General features: G+C 56.3%; 2 protein-coding genes across 4 annotated transcripts in view; one reads left to right on the top strand and one right to left on the bottom strand.

Moving 5' to 3' along the window:
- The window catches only part of PLCG1 (phospholipase C gamma 1), a 32788-nt gene extending 30936 nt beyond the window's left edge, over positions 1-1852 (top strand). For all 3 annotated transcript variants that reach the window (XM_040248603.1, XM_040248602.1, XM_040248601.1), the window contains one exon: positions 45-1852. In XM_040248603.1, coding sequence (XP_040104537.1) covers positions 45-87 — 43 coding nt within the window. In that variant the 3' untranslated portion in view covers positions 88-1852. The remainder of the gene's footprint in view (positions 1-44) is intronic.
- A 3017-nt stretch (positions 1853-4869) lies between these two features.
- ZHX3 (zinc fingers and homeoboxes 3) overlaps positions 4870-12146 on the bottom strand; it is a 117565-nt gene continuing 110288 nt past the window's right edge. Inside the window, exon 4 of the mRNA XM_040248604.1 lies at positions 4870-10456. Within this exon, the coding sequence (XP_040104538.1) occupies positions 10446-10456 (11 nt within the window). The 3' untranslated portion in view covers positions 4870-10445. The remainder of the gene's footprint in view (positions 10457-12146) is intronic.

The raw sequence follows: 12146 nt of genomic DNA, 5'->3' as shown, positions 1-12146 counted from the left end.
GCTTCAACCCGCCGCCCGTCAGGATGCTCTTCCCTCCTGCCCAGGGCCCCGCGCAGGACTCGGGTCAACGGAGACAGCCGCCTCTAGCCGTGCCCCAGCCTCGCAGGGCACGGCAGGTGCCGTGCTGCGCACGGAGAGGGGGCCGTGGACTGGGTTCCAGGGAAGTGGCCTGTGGCGCCGCCCTTCCTGGCCTCACCGCCTGGAGCCCAGATTCCAGCCGTGGACGCTAGACGAAAAGCACGCCATTAGTGAGATGTATTCCTATTCTGGGCCTCCACATCCCAGCCTTGGGTGAAGGCAAAAAACTGTACTGTCTGGCCTTGAAGCACACACACCTGGCCCTGCCTTCTGGCGATGGAGCCTTCCGTCTTGGGACCACCACGGCCACTGCCTCTCAGAGAGAGAGGCTGCCTCAGCTGGCGGCACAGGAGGCTCAGGAGCCGCTGACATTCCTGAGAGAAGCGGAGCAGCAGCAGCCTCGGCTGGGCTCCGGAGTCAACGTTTACATAGTCCTGCAGCTTTAAACCCTAGCCGGGCAGGGAGGGAGGGGAGGTGTCCTGGAGCCCGGGCGGAGGAGCACAGGGCCTGCCTGGAGAGCAGGGCACAGCACAAGGGCACGCTGCCCACGACCAGGAGCACCACCCACCTGACTGACACACAGCCTCGTGTGTAGGGCAGCAGTATCGGGCAGCCAGGCCGCGAGGAGCCTGTGGAGGAGGCCAAGGTGGCCCAGGGTGCCACCGGGGGCAGGGAGAGCAATAGCGAGTTGCAGGGCCTCAGCTGCAGCGCCTCGGGGCCGGGGCAGGACAGCGGCCCTGGGGCACCCACTGGGCCGCAGTGCCCCCCGCCTGCAGCCTGGGCTCAAGCCTGAAGGACCCGCTCACCAGGGGACACATGTCTGTGGGCATTGGGCAGCAGGCGGCTCCCCCCACAACGTCAGTGAGGACGTGCCTGCATTTGTGTCGCGGCCCCCTAAGAGCCAGAGCAAGACGTCAGCTGGGTCAGGACTGATGGGCACCTATGGGCCCAGAGTGGAAAGGCCACTCCCCAAAGCAGAGGTCCAGCTGGGCACTGGCCGCCACGCGTTCAGGAAACGCCCTCTCACAAGGAACATGTCCTCCCACAGCAGCTCAGCAGGCCAGCCGTGAGTCCCAAATCAGAGTGAAGACCATTTTCCCTGTCACAGCAAGACACCTTGGATCGGAGTCTGCCAGACGACCCTGCAAGAGGACGCTGTCTGGGTGATCTCGAGCGTTTGTGAAATCAATCAGGTCCTGACAATAGATGGACATGATGTTGGAGTATGGACTTGTAAAGTTTATTTTTGCACACTCTGTCTCTCACGACCTTCATTCCTTCACGTAGGATGTATGATTTTCTATGTCTTCCACTTCTGACCTGAAAGCTGCTTGGTGGGGGGATGGGACTGGGGAAGCAAAATGAACGAACTTATCTGCGCACTGTGGCAGACCTGTTATTTTTACGGATTTACAGCTCAGTTAACAGTGTTACCTTTTTAAGATTTCTATATACTCTTCAGAAGAACCACTGAGCCATTCAAGCCTTGTTATTATCTGATCCCAATAGTAATTCCATTTTCTATAGCTTTTAGGATAGACAATAAATTATTTAACATTATATTAAACTTTCCATATCATGAACTGTAAACCGAAGGAAATCACACAGTTTCTCAGAAAACGTATTGATTTATTTAAACTAATTCTGAAATGGTATTTCAAAGTACCACCTCCCAATCAGCTGTCCATAGCAAACATGTCTATATATGGTTGCCAACGTTTCGTTTATAATTTAAATGTTAATAAAAATTTTAAATTTTAATGAAAAAGCTTTCCTTCTGAAAAGGACTGTAAAAAGTGGAATTACTTCTCAATGGCACCATAATGACCTTCTGCTCTTCCTGCTGCTCAGCCTCAGTGGGCGAGGGGTGGGAGGTGAGGACATGGAGCAGAGCCAGCCAATGAAGCAGGTTTCTTTAAAGGCAAAGATGACATGGGATGCTATCCTTCAGGAAGGAAGGAGGAATGAAGGAGCCGCTGGCTTTGCAGGGCACAGGCCATTGGTTGTTGATGGACCCTGCTGCACCCGTGGCAGGTTCTGCCTGGCTGGTGGAAAGATCCAAGGCAGGCGTGGAAGGCTGAAGGGGCGCAGCCCCACTTCTAAAGACAGGGGCCAGAGTCCCAGCCCGTGGGCACGAAGGTGCCTCAGAACAGCCAGCCCTGAGCTCGCGCCAACCTACTGCCAAACCCAGGCTTGAGGCTGGTCGTTCGCTACGCTGCCCGCTTAAGATCTAACTGCCACACACAGTTATTCTCATGTCTTTTATCCCGTAACTTGTGAGTTCTTTCTGAGGCGCAGGACCACCTGCTCCTCTCCGGAGACGTGTTAACCGGGGCCACTTGCCTGGTGGTTATTCTGTAATAGAAGCAGGTGAGGAGGTTTTTTACTTCCCAGTCCAGCAGACCCCTCTGAGCTGCAAGGCGGTGTGAGGCCACCCTCTCCCCCAGCTCGTGTGCCGAGGGTGAGGCAGCGTAGAGTGCTGCCCGCCTGCAAGCAGCCAGAGTCCCTTCCCAGTTCGGCAGAAACCGCTCCTTTAAAAATAAGGCCCACATAGCATTCAAGTGTAGGTTTCTCGGTTATACTCTGGTTGCCTCTAGAGCTTGGGGCCGAAGTCTTTTTGCCTAGAATATGGTTTAAAGGGCCCTGCCCTTCCCTTCCTGTGGCTGTTTTTGTAGTGGTCTGTGCTGGTGGATCAAAAATGCTGCTGTACAGAGAAGAGAGCTACCTGCCTGTTGGATGCGTGGGTGGGGATGGGCGTAATATGCCAGCCCAGAAAGCCTGAGGGTGATCATTGAAGAGACACAGGTAAGTGTAATCAGTTGGTTCTTAAAATGGCCATCATGGGACATGGCCCTGGTGTATGCAAGTATGTAGGTATGCAAGTACGGTCCCTGGCTTTGGAGAGACCCAAGGTTTTGAAGACGAGCTCAAGGCAGGTTTTTTATAGAGTTAACAGTTCAGAGTATCCCTTTCCTATATGACAAGTCAGACCAAGACATGCATTTCCCAAGTTCTCAGATTTGGTGCCAGTCCTGGTCCTTTGCAGGCACCTCTGAGCACCACCCACTTGGAGAACTGGGATCCCAGTTTGAGATCCTTCCTGTTGTCCCTGAACTAGATGTAGCCAAACACCCTGCTCAGGTTCTATCGCCTCGGCTTTTTTCTTGGCGCTTCGTGGTCTGACTCAGGAGGATGTCTTCCCCCTCGGACAAGAAGGTGGTAGGCGGGGACTAACGCAGTCTTCCTGACCCGTGTGTTCTCACGGGCAGGAGCGAGCTTTGCTGACCAGCGGCGGGAGAGGTGGGTGGCGGGGGCCTTAGGGCTGGGGCCCGCTGTCACGGGCCTGCCCACTTTGATTTTAACCAGCAGGCCCGCTCTTTCACTGGCTCTGCTGTCGGGCGGCCCCACTGACTGGAGGAGACACCTCCCATGGACTCTGTGACTGCCTTCACCCTTCCCTGTAAGTTTCTTGATCCTTCTTCCTAGCAGAAAACGTGGCAGCAGATTCACAGATTGAGTTTAACCCGAATTCCTCCAGACATTGGTTGAGTGACCAGGAGGCCCAGCATGGGGGTGGGGGCTGTGGGGGAGGCCCTCATTTTGGGTGGAAGTGTCCTGGCCCACGGTGGGGAGAAGCCTGCTTCTCCACCTGCTCACACACAGCACCGACTGTGAGAGCAGGGGCTTTCTGCATCCAGACCAACCCCCGACCCCTGCCCCCACATCCCCACCTTTCCTGCCAGGAGGAGGCCTGAGTGGTTTCTGACCTCAGCCAGGGACACCACCCTTGACAAGGATCTGTGGTCTTGGTGCTGAGGGCAGGGCCTCCCTCCTGACCAGGGACATCCTGAACATTATTGCCCAAGGCTGGGCCTGGGGCTGGACACTCACTGGCCTTTCAGCTTGAACTCATCCCCTCCCACCATTTCAGTTCTTGGGGGAAAAACAACTCTTAAGTGGTATTAGGTCATTGCACCAAAGGAGCTTGTGGAACAAAACAAGGTCACATCAGTTAAACTGATCAAGTCTGGTCTCAGCCCGAGGGCCCTCAGTGGCTCTTCTGGTGTCTGACTGGGGTTCTGTTCCCTGCTGGAGGCCTCTGCAGCTGCCTCAGGACACCCGCAGTGACCCCTGGCCACCCCTGCTGTCCACTCCGTCCACACGAGCGGCCAAGCCTGCAGCCACCGTGGGTCAACTGTTCAGGTTCTACACTCAGCTGGGCTTCCTCCCGAAGACTTCTTTTAGATTCCACACACAGTTCCTTCCCTAAGACTCAGGTCACCTCCGGAAGGGCCAGGTCAGGACCAGGACCTGGGGTCCACCTGGGATCCCTCCTTACTATCTCTGCCCCTGGGGCTTTTTCAAGGGTCCTTTTTTCCTTTTGGCACAGGCCCTTAGGATCCCCCGTGAGATTCAGTCACTGTGAACGTTAGAGGCTGGGCTTTAATCCTGTTCCTTCAAGGCCCCAGGGCCTTAGGCTTATTTGCCAACCTCTCCTTAGCAAATGACAAGTTTCTCAGTATTTTCCTCCAGGAAGTGTCTTCTCACTGGATGCCTGACAGCTCTAGGTCTGACTCAGTTTCCCTCTGTTTAGCATCAGTCCATGGGTGCTGCAGTCCTTTTATCTAGTGACCCAACCGGCTGGACACGGCAAGCTGGAACTTACCCGGAGCGCCCGAGGGAAACTGCACTGCTCGTCCCTCCGAGTTGCTAGTCTTGCCTACAGAGTAAGTCCAGAGATGTCAGTGTTCTCAGCTTTTTTTCTGATTCCCCCACAAAACAGTCCACAGGTTTGAAATGTATTTACATTTTTATTTAGGAGCAATCAAAAGATTTAAAGTACCATTTCGGCCCATTTCAAATTGTACAAGCAGTTTGGCCCTGTTCCCCTCCCTTATCCAAATCCACAGATACAAAATCTAGGAAATGTGCAATTTGCATCTTAGAAATAGCAGCATCCCCACAGGGGACCTTGTGAGGCCTGGAGACTCGGCCCAGAGGGCAGCCCCCTCCTCCTGGCCCAGCACAGCCGCCGTCCAAAGGCAAGTTCCAATCTTCTGTTAAAAACACCTTCCTGGGGTGAGGACTGCGCTTCCACCAGGCCCGGTGACAGCCCGCGTGGGCCTGTGCCTCCCTCGCCGGAGGAGGAGGGCCCCGGACGGACAGAACAGGGCAGTGGCCCCTTAGCACCAAGATGATGGCTGCTTCAGCGGCTCCGGGGCAGGAGGCGCACCTCCAGCCAGCTGCCCCTGCCCTCCCGGCCTTCCTCCCGCAGCCGCCCTCGCCCGCCCTCAGGGAACAAAAGGTCTGTGCTGAAGACCAGTCCGTGAGCGGGCGGCAGAAAAGCAGCCACCAGGGAGGCAGACAGACCCTGCTCGCCTCTGGCAACCTCTGGCCTGGCACCCAGGCTGCGCTCTGTGCACTTTCAGTCGACTGCGCAGACAGGGATGAGGGGGTCTCCAACAACGATGGCACAGTCCGGCCCCCTGGACACACTGAACGAAGTGGTGCTGGGGAGCTGGACAGGAACCCACTGCTCAGGGGTGACCCTCTCTCCCCTCAGCATCACCCCACAGCCTGCGACCAGGCCGCATCCACCCAGGGGGGCGCTGGCTCTCTAGGCCACAGGGGCAGCAAACCGGACGGGAGAGCTGGGGGGGCAGGACCCAGGGTGAGGGACAGCGTCCCCGAACACGAATCGCGGGACAAGCAGGCACCCTGAAAGGGTCCTGACCGGGAAGGACCAGACCGTGGGCCTGCAGCTTCCTGTCCTCCGTGACTCCTGGACAGTCCACCTCCCGCTCCAGTCACATGGGGGCCTTCAGACCGTCCCCTCACCAAGGGGAGGGACAGACGTCGTAAATTAGCCTCAGCTGAGAGATGCTCCTCAGCTCCCCTGCCCAGGGGGGCAGAGTGGACTCCTGGAGGAAGACGCGCTCTCCAGGTAAACGCCCAGACTCCCCACAAGAACCTGCCTGCCAGGAGAAACAGCCAGAGGGGCTCGGCCAGGCGAGGACAGCAGGGGAGCAGCTGCACCGATGCCCCGCGTCCAGCAACCCAGGTAGGACTCAGCACCTGGGAGAGCGGGAGCCGGCCCCACCCTCACCCGCAGAACTGCCAGTGCTGGGCGCCCACCCGCTCTAGCCTCTGCCCCACGCGGGCTCCTGCTGTCGGGCTCCAGTCTGGTGCCGGCCAGGGCCTCCGTGCAGAGGAGGCCAGGTTTGCACGCCGGTCACAGGTTTAAGAGCAGGTGGCCTGTCCTCTCCAGGCAAGCGCTCCTCTGCTTCTCCTCCCACCCAGATGCCGGGTCAGCCCTGAGGGGAAGCTGCGTCTGCCCTCACCTCCCTGCCCACAAGTGTGACCAGAGCTGGGGACACAGATTCCAGCATAAACGAATTGCACACGAGGCCTGTGGGTTCACCTAGACCTAGAGCTGGGCATCCGTTCCGTCTGTCGCGAGGTTGCCTGTAGCCACCCCAGCCCATGTCACCCAGCCCGGCTGTTATGAATGGAGCCAGGACACGCACGGGGGGGACCCCAGACTGAAGCCCTGCTTGGGGAGGGGACTGTTGAGGAGAGAGGGGGCCCTACTCACCCCACATTTTCCGGTGTTGGCGCTTCTGTGCACACAGATGCCCTCTAGCCCCCAGGCATAGGCAGGCAGGTGGGGAGAGTCTGTGCTCCCGGGAACGGAAGCAAGGCAGCGGGTGTGGGAGCACAGGACAGGGGACCAGTGGCTGAGGAGAGGATACAGCCCGCGACTCTCCTGACCAGGGCAGCTGCTGGCTTCGGCCTACAAGGGCTGCCCGCGTCCAGAGGCCTTTTCTCCAGCACACAGCTGAGCCTTGGACAGTTTAGTCATCACACAAAAGGTAAGACCGGCACCCCACCCCAGGGTGAGTCTAAGCATAGAAAAGGGGGGAAGGAGTTTTAGGAGGAGCCCAAACTCCAGGTTTTATGATTTTTTCCTTGGCTGGCTCTTCTCTCCTGCAAAGTACATTTATCCACTTGGGCTGCAATCTTTGAATGGACAAAAGCCGCTCCAGCTGGAGGAATTTGGTCCGAGAAGAGGACAGGGAGATGAGGCAGCAGGGTCCGGGACGGCAGCAGAAGCAGGGAGCTGTCAGCAAAGATGTGCACACAATGGCTGATGCTGTGCCTTGCAGAAGGCAGCCTGGCACCCAGGGAGGGGACACAGGGCCTGCCACGAGACCACAGACTGAGCTGGACAGAGCCCACGGCCTCTGCGTCTTGGCCCGGACAACACGCGGGACTTCAGGCGGGAAGGCCTCCCGGGCCCATGAGTGCCTCCAGGTGCCACCTACGCCACCCACTCTCACCCACCTCCCACCTGTGCTCCCGACAGTCAGCCTTGAAAGGAGCTTGAGTCACACACGGCCACCCTCCCCAGGTGCCACGAGTCCCCCAGCCTGGCTTTCCACTTCAGGACCCCAGGGCTCCCGACAAAGAGAGCCCACTTTCCAAATCAAAAAGCTCAAGAGTCAAGAACTAAAATACATAATCAAAGTATGAAAGTATATGTAGCATAAATCCAGGTTTCCTGTATCAGAATGGTGATCTGGTCTCACCTGTTCAAACTGGATCTACAACCCTGTGTAAAAAATACAATAAACCAAACATGTACAAGACAGGCAACAAGAAACACTGACATGGTTCACCATCTCTGACGAGTCCAAGTGCAGACACAGAAGAGGGGAGAGATTAGTCACCTTACAAAAATGGGCGTTTCTTCAGGAGAGACTAGCCCCAGCCTACTTCCCTCAACTCTGCAGCCCAGACTGCCTCCTACCAGAGGCGACATCACAGTCTACCCTCTGCTGGGGTGCAAACCCGCGGTGACCCGCCTGGCCACAGGGCCCTCCCTCTGCACCCCGGCTCTGGCTGCCGTGGGTGCATCTCTGCCCAGTTGGCTGTGTTCCTGCTTTTGCCCCCAGAGCCCCAGGTATCTTTAGACACCCGTTCGATGACCCAGCCATCTCTGTCTCCTTCAAGCATGCAGCCCGAGCCCCCACCTAAGTCACTGAGATCCAAGAGCACAGGAAGGAGGGTCTGGCCAGCCTGGGTGGTCTCACCACTTGGGGCGGGGGGGGGGGGGGGGCGCGGGTGCGGCGCATCCTGGCTGTCGGGCAGGGCCCGCATCTGTGAGAAGACCTGCCCACAGGCAGCACTGTGACTTTCTCACCTTTTAAGGACCAGCTGGTGCTGAGGCGGGGTCACTGTGTCCTGCATGAACTTGTCCACCATGTAATTTATTTTCTCTGCTTTGCTGTTTGGGTTGTAAATGACATGTGAATACAAAAGAAAAGAAAAGATCCTCTCTGAAGAGACAGCCCTCGGCTGGGGCACACAGGGCTCTGGGACACAGCCATTGGAGCTGGCTTCGCACAGCAGCCTCGCCCACCCCCAGCACCCATGTGTCTCGTGTGCACACCACGGTCTCGTGTGCACACCAGGTGTACAAGTCACCAGTAAAGCATCAACTGAGCATCTACTGCATATGGATATATGTAAATTAATCTGCATGTACATAAACACTACAGGAAAAGTTCCAGGCGTCTGTTCTCTGATAGAAGGCAACCACTCGCCATTCTTGGCAATTCTCCACAGAGGCTTTGGGGCTAAGTAGCTTCACACCCAACATGAAAAGGACACAAAAACAGGCTGCAGAGCATGCCAAGCCCTCACATGCGACCTGTTTATCAAAGGAGAGGTGGTCCCTCATGGGACGGGCAAGTGGGAAAAGACACTTGGGAGGAACAGTGGCTCTAGGGCTTTTGGTTTCCACAGAAAAGCCTCTCCCGGAGGCAGAAGGGGTGACCACCACCTCCATGCTGGGAGCCACGCCCATCCGGTGCCTGCCTGGTCTGGTTCTGGGGGGGTGGGTGGGGAGGAGGGCCGTGGCTACCCCACCCCTAGTATTTCTCACCACAGCCCCTGCCGTCCCTCTGGGGTCTTCTGATGCTGCCCACCGGCCTGGGCCCAGGAGGAGCACCCAGGCCTTGGTGCTCTGGGCAGCAGGGGGTTTCTGGGAGCTTCACTCTTTACCTGCTGCTTGCAGAGCGGCTGATCTTGGGGATATAGGGATTTACTGCTGAGCACAGCTTTGTAAGCAAGTTTCTCAGGGTTACAGAGGCACCTCTTCCTGTGACTTTTTCCTCAATTAAAAAAGCGGATATGACGGTTCGGCTAACATAGAGATCGTGTTTCTAAGCTCGGGGATATAAATACAGAACTTTAAAAACCTCACAAGGACCTGTCCAGCAAAGTCCAGCACACCAGCCAGGCCCCAGGTGTGGGGCCAGGACTCGGACTTTGTCGGGAACCCCACACACAGGTCTCTGTGCTGAGGACCACCCCGGCTCTGATGGTTCCGAGAGGCCCCCGAGCCCCGTCAGTTCTTGCTCTGACAGGTTGAGCCTGGGTCTTCCTTCCCAAACCAGAGGTGGCTGTGGAGTGAGTGTTGACAGAGGGCTGTGGAAGCCCCCCAGCGGCTGTGGCCTTCACTCCCATCGCCCATCCCTGTTTCTCTTGTCAATTTTCCTCTCTAAAGATGTCTAGACTGAAAAAAAAGCGGCACATAGGTCAGGACATCAGGCTTGACAGGTGTTTCTTTAGTCGATCTGATCACTGAAGAGTTATGGTCCATGAGTCAAACTCTATGAAAAAGCAGAACTGCTGTAACAGCTTATGAGAGAGTGAGCATCAGACACTAACCACATACCCGCTCTGTTTATTAAACCGCCGGGAACACAGGCTCTGCAGTGACCATCCCAGGAGGCGAGGCGAGCCCACTGTGCGGTTTGCGGGTCACCGCTGAAAGGGCCAAGGTCTCTTCAAAGGCGCTGCCTTCCTCGAGGACCACAAAGGAGACCCGCGGTTGCAGATGTGGTGACCCCAGCCCGACCGTGGAAGGTGTAGGCACGCGCGGCCCAGCGATCTTCAGAGAGCAGACACGGGGCGTTTCTAGAGATGATGTAAGAGACCATGGACTGCTAACCAGAGTTTCTATGTAATAAAAGTGTCTGCAATCTGACATTTTACTAAACGTGTATAGGCAGATTTATATGTTAAAAACTTGATTCTGTGTCTATGAATATGAAATCTGAACTATTTATTCACTGGAAGGCAAAGGAGAAGTCCTACATTGTGGGCAGGAGAACTGGCAGATGCGTCTCCCCGCTCGCGGGCGGTGGCGGGCTGGGTGGTGGCAGGCTTGGCTGCATGGAGGCCTGTGCAGGCCAGGGGCTGGTGTGGCCTCGGCCTGTGGCAGCAGAGAGGGGCTGGGCCCTTCCAAGCGGCGGCAGCCTCCCAAGGCTGGCCGGTCCTTCACAGCCATCAGTTCCCATTCAGTCTGTTTCTGAGAAGAAAACACAGGCCTGTCACCTCCACGTGCAGCACCAGAATGGCCCACCCTCCCACGTCAGGGACTTCATCCAGAAGCTCGGCCTGCCCACCAGCCTCCCTGCCCTCCAGCCCGAAGGAAGGTGGGGCAGAGGACAGGATGCTGGCCGCACCTAGCAGGGCCTGGAGCCTCCCCTCGGCAAACCTAGGCCTGAGGCCGGGCTGGGAGCCTGACTTCCGGGCTGTAAACCCTTGCCACGCACTGCCTCCCCTTCCACTGCTCACTCGGCAGGGCTGCTTCCTGACATGTGTCCCACTGATGTCTTCATCTGTTGTAGGGCAGGGGGCGGCTGCAGAGAGACCCTCACCCAGGATGCTCGCGGGGGTGAGGGGGGCCGGGGGTGAGGGGGGCCAGTTTTGAGGATGGCTCAGAGGAACCAGCTACAGAGAGACCAGCCCTCCCTGTCCCCCTGGGTGCCTGTCTCGGCCAGCAGAGGACGGTGCTACGAAGGCACGGCCAGCCTGGCCACCCCTGCTCTGCCCACCCAGGACACCAGCTCTTCACTCACAGTTGGAGTTACCTGCTGAGGGGAGCCAGGGCTGGTGATTCAAACCCATTTATCCCAAATCCAGGTTAGCATTTTTAATTGTGGTCAAATACACATACCATAAAATTGACTGTTTTAACCATTTTTAAATGTACAGTTAGGTGGCATTGAGCACATTTCATAATTGTTGTGCAACAACTACCACACTATTTCCAGCTATAAGAATATAATTCAGGGGAATAGCAATTGAAAAAAAAAAAAAAAACTAAATAAATTAGTGGGTTCTCATCCCAACAGTCTGCCATTTTGTTGGCAGAGCCAAAGCCAGGGGTGGGCAGGCCTGATGCTGGAGAAGGTGCCTGAGGCAACCAGGCCTGTGGGCCCACGCCTGTTCCCTGGTGCCCATGATACCTGCTGTGGTGACCCCATTGACTCATGGGGGCCTGTAGAAAACAAGGTCACGTCCAGAAAAACCCAGGCCTGGAACCAACTTCTGAAAGCCCACAAATTACAGAAGCTGAGAATTCAGATACTTCCTTGGTTTCCACAGCCTCCCATAAAGAGATGTGAGAGCTGGACCATAAAAAAGGCTGAGCACTGAAGAACTGATGCTTTCCAACTGCGCTGGGGAAGACTCTTCAGAGTCCCTTGGACAGCAAGGAGATCAAACCAGTCAATCCCAAAGGAAGTCAACCCTCAATATTCACTGGAAGGGCTAAAGCTCCAATACTTCAGCCACCTGATACAAAAAGCCAACTGTGGAAAAGACTGAAGGCAGGAGGAGAAGGGCACCACAGAGGATGAGATGGTTGGATGGCATCACTGACTCAATGGCTACAAGTTTGAGCAAACTCTGGGAGATGGTGAAGGACAGGGAAGCCTGGGGTGCTACAGTCTATGGGGTCACAAAGAGTTGGACACGGCTGAGCAACTGAATACCACCTTGCTCCTGGCCAGCCTGTGACAAGGCCACCCGTGAGGAGGGTGGGGAAAGGAGGGAGAGGCCAGGAACTCAGGGGTCAACACCTGAGAAAACCAACACCGGATAATGTGATGTGTCTGAGGCATCAAACTGTCTTCAATAAATAACCTTCTAAAGCTTTCTTTCAAGTACTAGTGTCCTGATCCAGAGAAGCTGAGAAACAAATTCAAGCTCTG

The sequence above is a fragment of the Oryx dammah genome, unplaced genomic scaffold (assembly GCF_014754425.2).
Source record: "Oryx dammah isolate SB20612 unplaced genomic scaffold, SCBI_Odam_1.1 HiC_scaffold_10, whole genome shotgun sequence".
NCBI classification, from domain to species: domain Eukaryota; kingdom Metazoa; phylum Chordata; class Mammalia; order Artiodactyla; family Bovidae; genus Oryx; species Oryx dammah.
Note: the sequence above shows the minus strand (reverse complement) of the source record. Positions and strands in the feature narration are given on the sequence as shown.